This window comes from Fukomys damarensis, unplaced genomic scaffold, assembly GCF_012274545.1.
Source record: "Fukomys damarensis isolate Sample0158 unplaced genomic scaffold, DMR_v1.0_HiC HiC_scaffold_39, whole genome shotgun sequence".
NCBI classification, from domain to species: domain Eukaryota; kingdom Metazoa; phylum Chordata; class Mammalia; order Rodentia; family Bathyergidae; genus Fukomys; species Fukomys damarensis.
The window spans coordinates 66891013-66911400 of record NW_022900951.1 but is presented as its reverse complement, the minus strand read 5'-3'; the positions used below and the strand labels follow the sequence as shown (position 1 = coordinate 66911400).

Here is a 20388-nt window from a genome sequence, read left to right as displayed (position 1 = left end):
TAGAGCGTTCAGTGATGCGAACAGCTCACTGTGCAATGTATGCCATAGGTTCACCACTGCTGGCTTAGGTCTAAAGCTTCAGTATTTCAGAGTGCGAATGAGACTAACAGGTGAGTCATGTTATCTTTATCTATCAGACTGAGACTGGTCATATATGACTGCCACCTCTCTCTGCATAAATATATTTTTTCTCTTTACCAGCAGCTGTTTACTTTTCTCTACCTAGAACAACAAAAAAGTGCAACAGTAGCAGTGGCATGCTTGACAGTGATTCTTTCCTGGGATTTGGAAGCTTATCAGAATCTCCAGGGGTACTTATAATTTGAGAAAGTCCCCCAGGTGTGATTCTGATTTGCTTCCTCCTCCTCCTCGTTTGAGAATCACTGCTTCATCAGAAGCTTCATCATAAATAAGCACATTTACTACTGTGTTGTCCTTCCATAGTTAAGCTTTTTATTTCCCATATCCCCAGACTTCCCCTTTAGGATGATCCCCGTTAATTCTTTCTAACACTATAACTTCTAAGACAATGTGTACCTGTCACCAAAGGAGTAGCTACCACCAAATTGGCCTTAGTAGTATTTAGAAACCTACAAAGCAAGGAGGTCTTCACAAGCTTGAAAGCCACGTTTAACTGTGTGGGTTACTTAAATGAGAACCTTTTGCAAGAGACACTTAATTCTAGCATTTATACTATTTGCTCTCTATGTTTTATTGCAATATTTTATGATGAAAATTTTCAAACATGTGCCAAAATTGAATTAAAAGTAAACAACTATATACCCTACAGCACAGGCTACACAACATTTTAATATACTTGCTTAATCACATATCTACTGAAATATTTGTCCCTCAATTTTTATTCAAGTATGGGAGATCGAACCCAGTACTTTTACACTGAGCTATATCCCAGCCTTTTTTATTTTGAGACAGTCTCCCTTAGTCACTAAATTGCCCAAGTGGGGTTCAAACTCTCCATCCTTCTTCCTCAGCCTCTCAGAGTGTTGTGATTATAGGCATGCACCATCATGCCCACCTTTCTATTTATTAATTCACCTTTTTATGCATTTCACAGTATATTGCAGCTATGTATAAAATTCTCCCTAAATGTTTCACTGTGTAATTCACTAAATAATTGAGTATTTTTCCAGTGTTTTTCTTTTCGTGTAAAATTTACAGTAAAGTGTCCAAATCTTAATTGCTCATTAGCTGAGTTTTAACAAATGATAAATCTGTATAACCAAAATCCTTGTTAAGGTATAAAACAGTTTACATCCTCTTTTCTTCTGCCCACATTATTTATTTTTGACTGACTATAGTCTCTCAGTTGAAGGTAAGAAAAGGCTAATCAGTACTTACGGGACAAAAGAGATTAGTGTATAATAGTAGATCAGTAGATTGCTATTCTCCGTTGCCCAGAATACTTTGTTTTTCAAATTGTTTATGGATGTTTGAAAACAGAAGACTGAGTTGAAACTTTTTCAGTTATTAAATCATTATTTTTTAAAATAATGAAGCATAAATACCTTATATCTAGTTAAGTATTTTGTAAGACAAGAGTTATAGTATAATGAAATGTGAGTAGGTATCACAGGGGAAAGAAAAGAAGTGGAAATAAGATAGTAAAGTCATTTGCATTAGTATAACACGTTAATATTTAAAGGGGGTAAAATAATATGATGCACATATAACTTCACTAGACATCATAACCTGTCTTGAAAACAGTGGTATGTCATTTATTTCAGAATACCAGCAAAGCAATCTACTTTGAGGAAGTACAAATTAAATCCCTATGACTATTGGTCTTAAGTGTTAAAAATAATATTTTATTTTTAATGCATTTCTATCTGGTAAATATCAGATATTTTGCTTATTTAATTAGTATACATTAATTTACACCAGTATATTTTAAATATGAGTGAAATTAGTTGTTTGCATTTTATACAGTTATATTTTCCTAGTAAAGTAATTCTGGTTCCAAAAGAAAAGGCTTTAACAAAAGTAAATTGATATTTCCATAATAAAAAGATGTAGCAAACAGCCATTTGCATATAGTTCTTGAAATATTGCATACTCGCTTTGAAGTCCATTTCAAGGATGTCACCCTTAGTCCATTAGTTTGGATAATGAGCCCTATAAAGTACATTTATAACTTGTGGCACTGCAAGGAGATAGATCCTAATTTCCATCCTTTTATCTAGACACATTGAAAGAAGGTCAATGGAGGGTTCTATATGATTCATTGTCTCAACACATATCAGATGACAGAGATCTGATAATGTTCGTACATTAAGTGTTTTCCTTATTTGGAAATAGCACTTGAAAGAAATCTTTCTATGATCATCCTTTGAAGTAGAATGGAAACATATTAAAAGAAGCTCTATCTCTTTCCTGTTTAAAACATTATCAAATACATGACTAGACAGCTATTCTTCAACAAAAAAGAATGCAACATTTAACAGAAAAATGAAAAACCTTTAGTGGCTTTTATAGGCTGCAGATAATATAACAAGATATTTAATCAACTTTTTTCTGTCTCTTTTCTTAGAACTGTTAAGTGGGGAAGAAAGTATTTTCTAAAAGAAAAAGCATTTGTGTGCCTAGACATAAGGAAAGCTTTTAATTACACTTAAAATTATTTATCCTAACTTTATTCTTGGTTAATTATGACAATCTAAATAAATATTAAATTGTGGCCTATGTTCATGTTGTAATTTTTAAAATTCCAAAACAGCAACAATAACATATATCCTATAATAGTATCAATTTTATGTCAGAATATGTGGAATTGTAGGCTATTCTTTAATCTTCACAGGTATTTAATTCAAAGTCAATAGCTGATTTTGTTCATTTTCTCAATTCATTATTGTGCACTTTTTTCATTGTGCTTATCTTCTTTGTAGATGTAAAGCAATCATAGATCAGTTTGGTCAGCGAATAAACTCTAAGCATTTCCTTGTGGAGGACAGTTACTTTTCTGAGAACACATGTTCACATGTGCAATACAGGTAAGACACTCCTCCATCTGCTAGCCAAGGAAAGATGAAATAGCATTGTGTTTATATTGGAATTTTTCCACGATTCTCTTGCAGAGGTATGCCAAACCAAAGATGCATTCAATATCCACTACTCTTCTCTATTTTGAGTCTAATTTGAGGGGAGCCTTGTATAATTTCACATTGTTTGCATCAGCTAGGATTTGTCTGTAGGTCACATATCCCTCTTCTGTGAGCCAAGAGAAGATGAAAGCAGAATTTCATTTGGTTTTTGAAGGTGTCTCTTATTCTGAGTTAAAATCTTTGAAACATGCCTTCTGGTGGTTATATAACTCTGAATGAAATTTATCCATGTGTTCTGAATCACTGCTTTACTCTTGTGCTTTACAGGCAAATCTCCAGGGCAGTCCTAATTACAGACAGATCTGTACTAAATCCAGATTCAGATCAACAGGTAAATGCAGTCCTATATTTTTTAAATAAATCTGTGTATGTTAAGATGGAAAATACAGTGTGCTCCTATTCATGGGGAACTGAGTGCTACTGTCAAACTAATTAACATACCTTTTTTTTTACATAATTACCTTTGTTTTGGTGAGAATACTTATCATCTATTCTTACCAAATTTTAAGTATGCAATATATTATTTACTGTACCCTTCATGCTGTACAATAGATCTCAAAACCTATTCTTCCTGTTTACTTAAAAGTTTTTGTGTCCTTTGACCAACTAACTCTTCTATTTCACCCACTCCCTAACCCCTAATGACCAACATTCTGTTCTGCTTCTATGAATTTGACTTTTTTAAGTTTCTGCACATAAGTAAGATCCTGTAGTGTTTGTGCCCGACTAATTTCACTTAACAAAATGTCTCAGACACATATATATATATATAAATACACATGTTGTATTTTTTATTCATTCATTGATATACACTTAAATTGTTTCTTTATATTGGCTGCCAAGAACAATACTGTAAGGAACATGAGTGTATAAATATCACTTTGAGATATGGATTTCATTTCCTTTGGAGATATACCCAGAAACAGCTTTGTTATATCATACTTATTTCTATATTTTAATTTTTTTGTGGAAACTTCGTATTGTTTCCTATAATATGGTACCATTTTACATTCCCATTTCTACATATCCTTACCAATACTTGATATCTCTTCTTTTTGATAATAGCCATCTCATAGGTGTAAAGTAGTATCTGAGAATCTAGTAGTTTTTAATAACATTATTGCTTAATCTACAGAGCTCTGTAATCTACAGAGCAACATGTATAAATCAACATCGGTGAAGAAAAATATAGTAAGCCATATATACTAGCACTTTTTAAATATGTTTTGAAAGTACATAATGCCAAGAATATAATAACTTATTTCCTAAAGATTTCTTTCTAGTGGAATAAATAGTTGAATCTTGTATAATAGCATTATTCTATAAAAATTAAACTAAATCCTTGTTTTGATTAATGTTTCTGTGAAATTGAAGGTGTAGTGTTAGGGGAAGAAAAAGAGAATCCCCATCAAATATATCTGAAAATCTTAGCATAAAAGGCCATGTAGTAGGTGACTCTGTAGCGATCGTGGAAAAGCCGTTAGGCCTAGTTATGATTTAATTTCAGTACACCATCCCTGTGACAGTATTTCTTCATCATGATTATTCATTTCAGTACCTCCTTTTTACCCCCAATTCCATAGGAGTATCTTTACTATACTATCATTTTTTAATCAGTCCAAGCATGTAAGTTCAAGGGGTTCTTTCATTTTCTGACTATATTTTATAGTGCCCCAGATTACTCACATGTCTTTCTGTTCTGTATGCTGCTGCTAAAAATAGGCTCCTAGAATTCCTTAAATTAGAAGTTCCGTATTATATAAAACAAATATATGACTACGTAAAGTTAATTGTCCAAGTTTTCATTGCTAATAAATGAACGTTGCATAAAATGGAACATCAGTTATGACTTATACATGCAAGCACAAATACACCTTTTATTTAGTCACTTATTAAGCAAGTGCCTTTAACCTGCCAATTAGTGTGCTAGATTCTGAGAAGTTAGCCATAACCAAAATAGCATCCCTGCCCTTCAATAACATATAGTCTGGAAGATACAGATGCAGACAAATAGAAAGTACAGTTGAGGATGACAAGTGTGAACATGGGGTGTAGTAAAGTTGTAGCAGCTCTTGTATCACTTACCACACTAGCCTCCCTTTGCTGATGGACTTTGGGAGATTATCAGAGTGACAGGGAGGCAGAAAAATAAAGAGAGCAAATGAAGACAATCTGTGGAAGAAGCTAAGCTGTAAGGAGTAAGAGAAGGGAAGAGCGATTGATGGAGCAAAGTCCAGGCAAAGGTTGGGGAGGATGAGATTCAGAGAACAGGTAGAAACATTACCCTTAAAAGAAATGTGTGAATCACATTTAAACGAGAGCAAGTGTGGGCCAGGGAATTAGCTCAGTGGCTCCGCACCTGCCTCATAAGCACAAGGTCCTGAGTTTGATCTTTAGTACCAAGAGAGAAAGGGAGAGAGAGAACAAGCATAAGACCATTTATAGGTTTGAAAGTTCCCTTCTCATAAGTACCATGCTTTCAATTACACAATAAGGCTATCACCTGAGGAGGGTGTACATGTGAGTCAAAGCTCAAGGAAATTTATAAAATAATCACTGCAGGACATTGAAGAATTGACCTCTTCTGGTTGTATTGTGGAGCAGTGCTAATGGTCAAGTCTGAAGATCATGGATTTATGATGCCATTAATATTCTCTCAGTCTTCCAGGTCTTTTATTCTCTTATACCCAGTCTACTAAGAGGCCCACAAACTCCATCCCCTCTGTTTCTTCCCAGTTTATAATCTCCCTTCTGTCCCCTTCGTTCTTCCTGCCATAGATATCTTCTGAACTGCCCTTTGTCCAACATCTTCAACCCCCACGTTTCCACATCTTGTGACTGTACCCACAGAAAGGTTTCCTATCCCTGGGTCAGGCTATCATCTGCACCTGGGTCACGGATGGCTGCTTCAGAAAATCATATTACAAAGTCGCAAGTGCCAACCTCATTCAGCTGTGTAAGCCCCTACTACCAGTCAACTTTTCCACTGGCCTTAGTTAGCTCCTGCTTGTTTTCCATGCTGTGATTAGTGTTAGGCTTCACTATGTACTCACTCTACTCCTCCCTTGCTTGTCTTACTCCCTGCATCACTGGGAAAAAATGAGGCTGCCCACCATAACAACAGCCCTTCCCTTCCAGTCCTGCCAACCATACCAGCCCAGGGCCACGTTCCTTCACAAGTGCCCTTGATACATGAACACACACACTCATCCACAAATACCACCCTTTATTACCTTATCTCTGTCATACTTTGAGACTCTTACCTGTATCTTCCCTTCCATATATGTAACACACACACACACACACACACACACACATACTAGCAGCCTTCATTCTGAAAAATATCTGCCCCTATCTCTAACTTATCCTCTCCCCTTAGTGAACATTTTCAAGAGATTGTCTATACTTGCTGCCTCCATTTACTTACCTCCCATTCATTTGTAAACACCACCAATCTACTACCCTTACATTTGCACCATGATTTCTCTTGCTAAGTTCAGTAATAATCTCATAACAGTCAGGGTCAGGGGATGTTTTTTCACTGTTACCTGCTAGGATTTTATGGTATATTTGACAAATGTTATTATTCCCTTTCTCTTAAAGCTGTACTCCTTGAGCTTCATGATGTTTTACTTTCCTGGTTCTTCTTAAGACTCTTTCTATCCTCTTTCTGCTTCCTTTCTACACTGTGCTGCCTCTACCCCGTCCTTAGATATTTTGGCTCCTCAGGAACCCCCTTTTATCCACAGTATTATCTTGCTCTCTGCACATTCAATAGATGATTCTATGAATTCACATAGTTTGAATTATGCATAAATGGTGGTACAGGCACTTATACATATATCACAGGAATGTATGGCCCATGTACCAGACTTTGTGTGTGGCATCTGTCTAGTGGCCACACTTAATGAGCTCATTCATCGTCTTCCCTCTCAAGCTGCTTCTCATCTAATGCGTCCTTCTTTCCCGAACAGCAGTAATACTCTTCTGACAACAATAACTTTTTCCCCCTCTCTGACATCTCAGCACCCTTGAGTTCCTGTCAGAGTAACTTTTTAAGAGTTGTTTTTAGAAGTTTTTCTTTCTTATGAATCATTGTCACTGTTCCCATTGTAGACCTCATCTCCTCTACCTTTAAGTGGTCATCCTGCCTCTCATCTTGTCTCTCTCAAATCCATCATCCACAGAGCTATCACAGTTTCTGTCTTTATCTCTGATGGGGGGAAAAAGGCGGAGAGAAAAGAAAGAGTAAGTGGAAGTTAAGGTAAATTTTATGGAAATGGTAATAGAGGGTGGAGGGAATTCTTTTAATGTCTTTTATTACCAGAGATTTGAGACAGTTAATTTATCAGAGTTTAGGTGACAGGGGTACTCTGGTAGGAGGTCACTGATTGTATCTTAATAAAAATATGCTAGTTGCAGGAATAAAAAGCAGTCTTATATATTCATAAAGTCCTTGAAATACTTTTCCTTATGATCATAGTTTTAGTCAGTGGCCTAGTTGCTTCTTTCTCTTTAATGCTAAAATACATTTTCTGTCATAAGTACCAGCAAAGGGAATTAAGAGGAACATGTAGAAGTCAGTCTTTGAGAATTTCTTGAGCCCAAAAATACACATCAAGTAGAATTTGTTGTAGATGTTTCCTCTGTGGTCTGTCAATACTACATTCTCTGTCAAAATGTAAGTATAGCACTTGTGAGGAAAAGTGCCATTTGGTCTTTCTTTTTTGTCAAGCATTCCCTTCATAAGAGAATATGATTTCCCCAGATTGCAGATTAGATTGAGGATTAGTATTGAAACCTTAGCTCTGCAGAGAAATATTGATCTGATGGTCATTTAAAGTCTTTTACATATAAAGCCATATAACATAACAGTGGTGGCTTGGAAAGCATACCACATATTAACAAATAGTATTTTGTAGTAATTTTTCTTTCACTTTTGTTTCTGAGTTTCTAGTTCAATTGATAGAGGCTCTTTAAATTTGAAAGCATTCATTATGAAATGTTTTGTTATGTATTTACTTTGCACATTTTAACATGTGGGTAACTGGTGACATTTTTAATTTTTACTGCTATTTTTAACTCTCGTGAATAATAAAAATTGAATTCATATTATCTGATTTTTAAACACTGAAGTACATCTCTTTCAAAATTAATAAAGTATAATTGCATACTTTGAAAATAGTAGTTGAATTTAATAAATATTGATGATTTCACATATTATGTCACTGGGGATTGTAAATAGTATATCTGATATTAAAATGTAAAAAATGCAGAATTTTAATATGAAGGCACATATATGCATATTATTTCAAATTTTACTTCAAAATTAAATCCCTACAAGCCAAATTTTTTTCAAAAATCGGGGATATTTGGAAGTTTAAAAGTTAGCACCCTAATGATAGAAGAATTAAAATGAAGTCTAACAATTTTGTCTAATTGTTTTTTCTGGTTTTTAGATTTCCATTTTGACAGTACCAGCAGAGGAGCCAAAAACTTTTGCTGTTCGGGTCATTGAGTTATGTTCTTCAACAATGACATGCATGAAAGGCACCTGTAAGTATAGCAGAATTGCAGTATTTGTCTTTTTTGTTTGTTTAGGGAGTAAGGGGAATAGTTATTACAGTTGCGTGATTGTATTTATAGAGATTTTCTCATTTGTTTATAATTCATAGTACTTGTTCATATAGTATATGACCATACAATAAGTTATTTCATATCTTCCTGTTGCCACAAAACATTTCTATATAGGCTGTATCTTCACAGGTATACTTCTCTAGTTCTCAAATGAAATCATTTCTATATAACTTTATAATTTTTTTCTGTAATTTTTCTTAAGCTTATTAAAAAGTTACTTTCACAAAATTTATTTTAACTGTTCAGTTTCCTTACTTTATTATCCCTTAGGCTTTTAAAGATACTAAAACAAATATAGAAAATTTCTAAGCAACAGTCATTTATTTTATAATGTTCTGGAGATGAAGAAGTCTAGGATTGTGGTGCCTAGTAGATTTTGTCTAGTGAGGAGCCCATTCTTTGTAGTTGGCACCATTTATGTGTCCTTAAATGGTGGAAGGAGCAAACATGATCCTTTGGACCCCCTTTTTAAAAATTGTATTATTTTGTGATTTCATAAATGTATTTTCTGGTATATAAAAACAAAAATTATACTTATTAATGGGTTAATGTGATGCTTATGTTATATAAAGTTTATTGTGTATATATATATATATATATATATATAATGTATAAAGTTTATGTTGTATAAAGTTGTATAATGTATGCATATATTGTATAAAGTTTAGATCAGGTTAAATGTACCTACCTCCTCATTTACTATTTCTTTATAGTGAAAACTTTCAAAAATGCTTTGATCTAGCTTTTTAAATTATATAGTACATTATTCTCATCTATTCTCACCCTGCTGTACAAAGCATGCCAGAACTTCTCACTCCTATCTAATCATAACCTAATATCAACCTTTCCTCATAGCTCCTCATTCCTACCCTCCTCAGATATGTAGCCATTATAGTCCCAATTTTTTGATGTCAACTTTTTTAGATTCCACATATTAGTGAGATCATGTAGTACTTGCCTTTCTGTTCCTGGCTTATTTTACTTAGAATTATGCCCTTTAGGTCCATCCATGTTGTAGTAAATGACCATAGTCCATTCTTTTTGGTTAATATTTCATTTTGTACATGCAGTATTTTTCTTTTTTTAATCTATTCATCAGTTGATGGACATCTAAGTTCCTGTTTCTTATCTATTATGTGTAGTAGCACAAGTGGGAGTGCAGATATCCCTTCACCATACTGATTTTGTTTCCCTTTATTATATGCCCAGTAGTGGGATTGCTGATTCACATGTTATTTCTGCTTTTTTAGGAGTCTTTATATTATTTTCCATAGTGGCTCATTTTTCCCAGTACCATTTATTGAAAAGACTCTCCTTCCTTTAATATGTGTTCTTAGCACATTTATCAAAAATTATTAATACTTTTGCAGAAAATCTGTAGATGTTTGGGTTTACTTCTGGGCTCTTTGTTCTGTTTCATTGGTCTCTGTGTAGCTTTTATTTCAATACCATGTTGTTTTGATTACTACAGCTTTGTAGTATGTTTTGAAGTTAGGTACTATTATGCCTCTTGTTTTGCTTACATTTTGCTCAAAAAATAGCTTTGATTATTTGAGGGTTTTTAATGGTTCCATATAAATTTTAGTATTTTTGTCTAATTCCAGGGATTGATATTTTGGTAAGGATTATATTGAATCAGTGGATTGCTTTTTTGTACTGTTATGGTTTGTATCTAGATGTTCCCCCAAATCATCGTGCGCTCATAGGTGGGGCTTTGGAAAGGTGACCGGATCATGGGTGTGTGATACTCATCATTGGATTGGTCCATTGATAGGTTTATAGTTGGGTGTGATGTTAGGAGGTGAAGCCTGGTGGGAAGAGGTGGGTCACCGTGTGTGTGGCCTGAAGGGTATAGCTTCTTCCTCATCTTTGGTGTCACTCTGCTTCCTTCCTGCTTTACATGAGCAATTTTCCTCTGCCATGCCATCCTGCCTTGGAACCAGCCAACTATGTACTGAAACCTCTACAAATTATGATCCAAAATAAACCTTTCTTTAAGTTATGGATCTCAGCAATGAGAAAGTAACTAAGACAGGTACTGTGGATGTATTAAGTATTGATTATTTCAATCCATGAACACAGTATGTCTTTATCTTTTAGTATCTTCTTCAGTGTCTTTTATCAGTTCTATATAATTTCCATAGTAGAGATCTTTCAACTCTTGATTAAACTTATTCCTAGGTGTTTTTTTCTTTAGTTATTGTAAGTGGGATTCCTTTCTGGATTTCTGTTTCAGTTAATTTTCTATTGACATGTAGCAATACAACTAAATTTTATATATTGATTTTTATATTTTGCAACATTGCTGAATTGATTTATTTCAATAGGTTTTTTCCCCCCCAGAGGGACTGTGTATAAGATCCTACAAACAATGAAACTGTAATCTCTCTTTCCTAATTTTTATGATCTTTATTTCTTTCTCTTGACAGATTGCTCTGGATAGCATTTCTAGAACTATATTGATTAAAGGGGTGAAATTCAACATCGTTATCTTGTTCTAAAACTTAGAAAGATTGCAGTTTTTCCCCTTTCAGCATAATGTTAGCTGTGAGTTATTATAAATGGCCTTTATTATATTGACATTCAATTCCTTCTATACCTAATTTGTTCAGTGTTTTTATAATGAATGAATGTTGAATGTTATCAAATGTGTTTCCTACATTTATTGAGATGATCATAATTTGTCCTTCAATCTGTAGATGTGGGACGTCACATTAATTTACTTGTGTATGTGAAACCACCCTTGTATCCTTGGGATTAATCTCACTTGATCATTGTATATAACAATCTTTTTAATATGCTGTTGGATTCCATTTACTAGTATTTTGTTGAAGATTTGTACATCCATGTTCATCAAAGGCCTGTAGTGTTCTTTGTTTGTTTGTCCTTATCTGGTTTTTGTATCATGGCATTGCTGACTCAGAATGTGTTTGGAAGAATTTTTACCTGCTAAAATGTTTAAATTTATTTTGTACTATGAAGGATTAATATATTTGTGTGTGTTTTTATATATGTCTATGCATAAACAGATATGTTCATTTTTAGGGATATCAGTGTATAGGAAACAAATTCCAAAGAGTTCATACCAATGTTGTAAGAGCAATGGTCATCTCCAAATGGTTGGAATATAGGTAAATGATATTTAGGTTTTTCTGTTTGTTCATCTTTATTTTGTTGTTTTTCATGGGGTAAACTTAAAAGACACATGCATGTCACAAATATAAAGGATTATAACAATGGCTTATGTCATGGTATACTCATAATTAGGAATACTACCCTAAGTGTTTTACTGTGTGTTGACTGTGTATAACTGAGTCCCCCATCTTGTGTGTTTATTTCTAGGCAACTGTGATACTTTGATACATAAATGTCTTATATGGTCATTAAATTTACCATTTTCCTTCATTTCAATCAAATCCTTAATGAACATTTCCTAAAATTTAAAATTTTTCCAATTTGCTTGTGCCATACTAATCACTGACCTGTCTTAAGAAATTTCTTTGAATTCTTCTTTGTCATCTGGATTATGTTCCTGCTTAATTTGTTTATTGTGTATATATTTCCTCCCACTTCCAACATTTTCTTCAGGTCAGCTAATTTAGGTAAGAAAGGATAACCCATTCCTCTTGTGTTGTATCGGGCTATATAGTGTGAAACAGTACTATGACCTTCACATTTTCTTTTACAAGAAATATCATAATTATTTTAAATATTTCAGGTACATTTCCCTGGAATTTTGACATTGATAATGTCCCAATATATTCTCTAATATATTCTCTGATGTACATTTGACATCTATGTAATTCATCTTAATAACATTCTTAAGTTATTTATTTATTCACAGAGTCACATTAAGGAAGTCAAAGAACTTTGCTCATATCCTTACATTCTTCAAAGTACAAAGATTTATGCCCGGAAATGGTGGAAGAGCATCTCTACCCTGTACAAATATAGGAGATCACCACTTTTGAAGTGTATTCCCCGACAGCCTCTGTTAAAATAGTGTAATAAGGCAGAATTTTGTCTCATCATAGGCACTGTCAATCTAAACCACTCTATAGGTGTTCTTTAAGCCCCCCATGAATACAACTGAACCAGAAGATATCAAGGTTCCATAGGAAAGGCCATATTGTTACATTTAGCCTTGGAATATTATAGTAATAATAAATATCATCAAGAATTTTTTTGGTAACCATGTAATAAGCTAAACACTTTCCATTCATTATTATATACAATTTTAACCTTGTAAAATAAGTACTATTAGCTCCATTCTTTAGATTAGCAAACTGAAGTTAAGGGAATTTAGTTAGATTATCTTAAAATCATACAGCTCAGTGTCAGATTTTGGATTCAAACATAATTTCTTCTTACTCAAGGACTGAACAGCCTACCTCTATTTTGAAGCTAAAAATTAAAAACATAATAATGCTGTCCATATATATTTTTTTCTAGTCATAAATCATAAACAGCATGCCAGCCCTTGAATCATAGGCTGTTTACTATCATACAGCAAAAATAATTCTAACATTCTATGATGCTAGTCATTCTATAAATTGTGGATTTTAATGAATTAGAGCTGTACAAAGATACAGTGTTCCTAATGCATTTCACATATTACCTGGCAGAGAGCAACGATATGATAAATAGCAGCTGTTATTTATAACAAGAAGTATGATAATAACTCATTAATATACTGAACTATGGAAATTGCATACAGCAAAACATTATTCATTTTAGTGTACCGTGTTTTCTCTTGTCTTTATGCATTTGCACATACTGTTCCCTTTGACCTAGAGTGACCTTGCCAATGCATCAACTGCTTCTTCATTCTTCCAGCCCTAATTCAAGTATTACCAGCTTTCCAATCCATTTCCCTAACTCATTCATTTTTAAATTTTTATTAGTACTTGTTTGCAGTACATAATGATTACATTCATCAAGGGGAGTTGGTGCATGTATATATGCAGATAGATTTTTGTTCTTCTGTTTATGTAGCATCCTATACTTTCTTCTGGGCTGATAAATTATTCCATTTTAATAATAATGATAAATAACAGGTATTCAGTACTGTGTATATGCTCATTGGTTAACTCAGCTTATTTCTCACAAGAGCTCTGAGATACATTCCATTTCCTTCTCTATTCGTACTAGAAAACTAGAAATGCTAAATTAATATTCTCCAAAATAGAAGGAGAAGCAGAATTTGGCTCCAAAGCCTACACTTTGCCACCATCTTATACTCCTTCTCAGATCAATAATAGCATGATTATATTTGTATTTCTTTTCTACAATGAGGAGTAGGACCATGGCTTACCAATTCTATTCCTAGACTTGTAAGTAAGTACATTTTGCTATGGAAAACTTAAAATCAACTATATGCACGGTCTTTTTCTTGTTTGTTCAGAAAGATGAGCAGTTTTTATTTATTATTTTTATTTGATAAATATTAGTTGTATATACTTATGAAGTGCCACAAGGTATTTTGAATTCTTTTTACTCAAAATTGTTATAAGTAGATTTTATATATTTTCTCACAAGAGAAGTACAGTCTGCATTGGGTAGATTTATTAAGTAGCTTGATTTTAATCATTCGATACTGTACACACGTCAGCCTTGTTCTTCTTTTTCTTTGTATAATAATATTTTAAACAAAAGGGCCAAGATTTATTTTCTCCTGGAGTCTCTTTCCACTCCAATTTCTTACTTATTTGTTCTGTGATAAAACTGTCCCGTGATTTTTTTTTTGGAACTGGGGTCGAACTCAGGACCTTGTACTTGTGAGGCAGGTGGTGGAACTACTGGGCTAAATTCCCATCCCCTGTCTTGTAATCTTTACTGTCCCTTAATCAGTTTATCACTACAAAACCAGCAGTATAGATAAACAGACTGGCTTTGATTTTTACTCTTAACAAAAAAAAAAAATTTATAAAGAAGATTGCCTGAAAGATAAGCTTGAACTCACTATTTATACTGTACCTTGTCCCACAGAAAAAGAGAAGTTCATGATTGATCATTTCAAAATCTTTTATGTATTTACTCTATAAGAATATGTTATTTTAAAAGTTTTAACTATAGTACTATACAACTTATGTTTGATGTAATAACAAGATTTTAGAATTATCCTAAATAGAAGCTGACATTTTTACCATTCACTTGCTTTTATTATCTAATTAATATTTGGCCTTTTTTCCTCCTCGTTTTCCCTCCTCTTTTTCTTATACTTTGGGACTGTTCAAGACATCCAGGAGCAATTTGTAACGTGGTGATTTAAGGTCTTTGGTGGTGTATTTTTCTGCTAATCCCCAAATTGAGAGTCGTTGATATCGGAACTCATTGCAAGTTGTTCTATCCTTGGCCATGTCTTCTAAAACAGAACTAGTCTGATAAAATCACAGAAGGTTTTAAACTACCCTTTCCTATTCTCTTGATTTTTTTTTCTGTTTTCACTTAGAAAAAACGAAAAAGAAGGGAATATCATATGTGTTTATTTTATGGATCCACACTTCACTTTTCCCTTTTAAAATACCCTGATTCTAGACAAATTACTTAGTTTAGAATATTGTACATTTACTGTCTTTGTAAACTACTTCTAAACATCTTTCAAGTTTTGCCTTTTCTCCTGAACCTTTGAAATAAAATACAATGTAAAATGCTTTTAAATTTACATGATTGTTTTCTCACAGAATAATTTAAAATCAGAATCTCATTATTTCCATGCCAAGCACTGAAATCTGAAAATGTGGAATGTGATTATTTGTGGTATGAGATCCTACCCTTTGAATCCCAACTTATGGATTTCCCATATTTATACTAATTATTGATATTGAACTTTGACTGCTCATCCATTTTTTCCTGGCTTGTAGAAATCAAGTGAATCAGTATGTAAAATAAATTATAAAAGTTGTTCAAATTTAATGTATTCTAAGTCATTAACTCTAAACAGAAATTTTGTTGTAATTTATTTTACCTGTGAAAAATTACTCAACATTAGTTAGCAAATACATTTAGATTTTAGTCCCATTGTATAAGTGATAGTGATGCAATTATAGCCAGCTAAGTGGAACCAGGTACCTTTATTGCTCTAAAAAGTCCCTATTGTTCTGAAACATGTGGTTTTTATTATCTGTGGTTGTCCTGTAGTACAACAGGTCACCAAAACTTAGTTCTCTAGTGTAGTGAAACTTTGTATCCTTTGATCAACACCTCCTTTTTTTTTATCTTTCCATCTCCATCCAGCCCCTGGCAACCACTTTTCTACTCTATGAGATTGAATTTTACATTTAACATATAAATGAGACCATAAATTATTTGTCTTTCCATGCCTGTCTCATATTATTTAGCTTAATATTTTCCATGTTTTCTGTAATGCCAGAATTGCCTTCTTTTTAAGGCTGTATAATATTCCGCTGTGTAAGTGTTCCTTGTGTTTTGTTTGTTTGAAATGCTGGGGTTAAACCCAGATCCTCACATACAAAGCAAGCACTGATAATCACAGTTCTACCCCCATCCCAATCACATTTTCTTTATCCATTCATCCATTGATAGACACTTAGATTACTTTGTCTTGGCTGTTATGCACAGTGCTGCAGAGAACATCAGTGCAGATGTCTCTTAGACATAATGATTTCAATTCTTTAGATATATGTACCCAGAAGTATTGCTGGATCATACAAGATTTCATTTGTATCTAAAGTCTAACATAGTGTATTTTTTTATTGTAGAAATCTGTAAAAAATATATTTAAATTTTTGCTGATTTCAGAGGTATTTTTCCTACTTAAATAAATTTGAGAAAAGGATGACGTTTAACTTCATCACAGGCCTCCTTCTCTTGGCTAATGATGGTTTTCTGTTTGTTATTCTTTCTGAGCACATACTAAGTACAGTGGACACTTGACTTACAAACATGACCAATTCCTTAGTGCTGGTTGTAAATCAAGTTGGTTGTAAGTCAGTACAGCTGAGATCTCTTTAGCTGGGTACATGCCATAGATAACAAGAGTCAGATGAATTTTCCATTAACCAAATTAACACAAGTTGTTCATGTGTAAAGCCAGGCCATAACATGAGTGTCCACTGTACTAATTTGTTGAATAATTCTCATAATTTGTCTTCACCTATTCAATGTCTGTTTCAGAAATTTCCCTACTCTTAAATCAAAAAAGTTTTATATTCTTCCCATTGACAACATGGTAGACATTTGTGATCATTTACAGTATAATTCAGAGTTGACCTATGCTATGCTATTTTATAATGAATATTATTCAATTACCATGTCACAGTCAATGGAGTGTAATATATAATATTTATTTTGCAGTCCTTACGAAACAGACTATTCTTAATGTTTCAGGCATCATGCAATAAAATAGAATCAATAATTCAATATATTACCTTAATTTTTCTTTTTGTAAGTCATATTTTTAGACTTCTTATTCTTCGTGCTATGCTATTCACATGTTACACATTAAGTGTGTAACCAAGAATGTGATTAAGATGTAGAAATACCTAATTCACTTTTACTTGATAGTCTTTAACAACTTTTCATAGATGTTACTTTATGTTAAATCTGGCTTGACTTAGAATTTTTATAACTATAAATATACAAGTTATGGAAATGGTATATGTGAAAGAAACTTGCACATAAATAAGCAGGTCAGTTAAGAAGGGAAATGCATTCCATTGATATGCTGTTTCGTAATAGAGGAAAATAGGCCTGGTTCAAATTTCAGCTTCTATGTATTACTTCACCAACCTTAGACAAGTTATTTAATCTCTCTATGACTTAGCTTCCCTACCTACCAATAAAATACAGATAAAGCTTTTGTCACCCTCAGGAATATTACCAGGATCAAAATCATATGCACAGGGTATGGCAATTAGAAGTACTCACCAAATATTAGTTTTTACTTTAAAACTAATTACCAGAGTTAAAACAGAAGTCATAAGAGTGTGTTGTGGAACATAGGTGACATGTCTTAGTAGACTGAGACAGTCTGTGATTGTCATCCATTTAGTTCAGAATATATATGTTGTTATAAAAGCAGACTTCTGTATAAGAGAAGCCTCTAGGACAAGTGCACATGCAGCATGAATAAGGAACTGAAATATCTCAGTACTGTATAAAGAAGCCCCACAAATAATCGAGATTAAAAATGGGCAAATGTAGCTGGGCGTGGTAGTGCACGCCTGTAATCCCAGCATTCGGGAGGCTGAGGCAGGAGGATCGCTGTGAGTTCGAGACCAGCCTAGGCTACATAGTGAGTTCCAGGTCAGTCTCAACTACATGGTGAGACCCTGTCTCAAAAAAAAACAAAACAACAAAAAAAAAACTTAAAATTTAAAATGGGCGAATGATATGAATGTGCAATTCTCAAAAGAAAAAAAATAACATATATTAGGTCATTTTTTGTTTTGTTTGTTTATTCCAATTCTGAGTATCAAACCCAGGGCCTCACACATACCAAGCAAGAATTCTACTACTTAGGTACACTCTCAGCTCCCAAAAGAAATTCACACGGCCAACAAGTTTATGAAAAAGCATTCAACATCATAACCTGGTAAGCATATACTATCTCATTCCAGTTAGAATGGCTGTTGTCAAAATGACAGAAAAAAAAATACTAGCAAACAAACAAAAAACACCAGGTATGGTGATGCACACCTGTAATCCCAACACTCTGGATGCTGGGGCTTGCTTGGTTCGCCAGGAGTTTGAGGCCCGCCTGGGCTATATAAAGTGTTCAAGGCCAGTTTGCACTACAAAGCAAAACTGTCTCAAAGACAAAAAATATTGATTAGGATGTCGACACAGGGGAACTCTTATGCACTATTGGTAGAAATATAAATCCTCCAATTTTTCTCCCCTTGCTGTATCTTTTGAACCCCTTTCCATTTAAGATCTATCTTCCTACATCCTCATAGCTTTTTACTTTGTGCTTTATCATTTGGGTTTCTCATTTAAGGGAAACCATACAGTATTTTAAAATGTTTCTGATTTGTTTCACTTAATATTATGGTCTTACAGTGCACTATTTTCCTACACATGACTCAAGTTTATCTTTCTAGCACAGTAATTAATACTCCATTATGTATTAATGTCACATTGTCTTTATCCAGTCATCTGTTGATGGACATATAGGCTGCTTCCAAGATTTAGCTATTACGAATTGCACTGCTATAGACATGATATACATGTATCACTGTCATATGATGTATTTAACTCTTTTGGGTGGACACCTTGAAGGGTAATAGCTGGGTCAAGTGCAATTTCTAGTTTTAGTTTTTTGAGAAATCTCCATACTGATTTCCATTGTGGTTGTACCAGTTTACATTTCCACCAACTGTAAAAGGGTTCCTTTTTTCTCTGCAGCCTCACCAACATTTTTTATTATTTGATTTCTTGATGATGGTGCATTTTTAATTAATTAATTTTATTGGTACAGTGAAGGTATACAATATAATGACATTACTCATTGGAAATTTGCACCTTTACATAATCCATCTTGATTCTTATTTTTCCCCATTCCCCAGCCCTCCCTTCAACCCTTCTATCCCTCCCTATCTACAAAGACTTTGTTTCCATTTCTTCTTTTTCTATCATGTTAATTCCATTCCTATCTTTTTCTTACCCCTCCCACCTCACCTTCCCTTTGAACTTTTTCTTCCTCTTTCACATTATCTAGTATACCTTTTAGTCTTTATTTACACTTGCAGTTTCTTACACTAGAGAACTTATTCAGTATTTATATATGTGTCCAATTTATTTCACTTAAGAGTATGGCCTCAATGTGCATCCATTTAGCTATAAATGTCTCTAGCTTCTCATTCTTTATGGCTGAGTAGTACTCCATTTTATTTTTTAAAAAGCATTTTCTTTATCCAGTCACCTGTTGACGGGCAGTTGGGCTGCTTCCAAGTTTTGGGGAAGATACCCAGTAGGGGAATAGCTGGGTCAAATGGGACATCCAATCCTAGTTCTTTGATGTATTTCCATACTATGATACAAACAGCATGGTACCTGCAAAGAAACAGGCCTGAGGACCAGTGGAACAGATTAGAAGATGCAGAAACAACTCCCGGCACGCTCAGCCACCTCATCTTCAAAAAAGGAGCCAAATAGCCTCTTTAATAAATACTACTGGAAAAACTGGGGTTGAAATTGTAAAAAGATTAAAACTAGACATATATCTCTCACCATGCACTAAACTAAAATTGAAATGGATTAAAGATCTAAATATTAAAACCAAAACACTAAACTGGCTGGAAGAGATGTTAGGTAGGACTCTTGAAGACGTTGGTGTAGGAAAATATTTTATGAACAATACCTCAGTTGCCCGTGAGCTAGCACAAACAGTAAGTGGAAGCCGGGCGTGGTACCACACGCCTGTAATCCCAGCACTTGGGAGGTTGAGGCAGGAGGATCGCTGTGAGTTTGAAACCAGCCTGGGCTACATAGTAAGTTCCAGGTCAGTCTGAACTACATAGTGAGACCCTGTCTCAAAAAACAAAAACAAAAAATAAGTGGAATCTTTTTTTATTAAAAAGCTTCTGCACAGCAAGAGAAGCCACCAACAGTGTGAAGAGACAGCCCATAATGTGGGAAAATTTTTCACCAGCTGTTTCTCAGACAAAGG

General features: G+C 33.9%; 1 protein-coding gene across 3 annotated transcripts in view; it reads left to right on the top strand.

Moving 5' to 3' along the window:
• The window catches only part of Chm (CHM Rab escort protein), a 218887-nt gene that overhangs the window by 175252 nt on the left and 23247 nt on the right, over positions 1-20388 (top strand). For all 3 annotated transcript variants that reach the window (XM_010612875.3, XM_010612874.3, XM_010612876.3), the window contains exons 10-12: positions 2904-3008; positions 3387-3450; positions 8579-8675. In XM_010612875.3, the coding sequence (XP_010611177.1) occupies positions 2904-3008; positions 3387-3450; positions 8579-8675 (266 nt within the window). The remainder of the gene's footprint in view (positions 1-2903; positions 3009-3386; positions 3451-8578; positions 8676-20388) is intronic.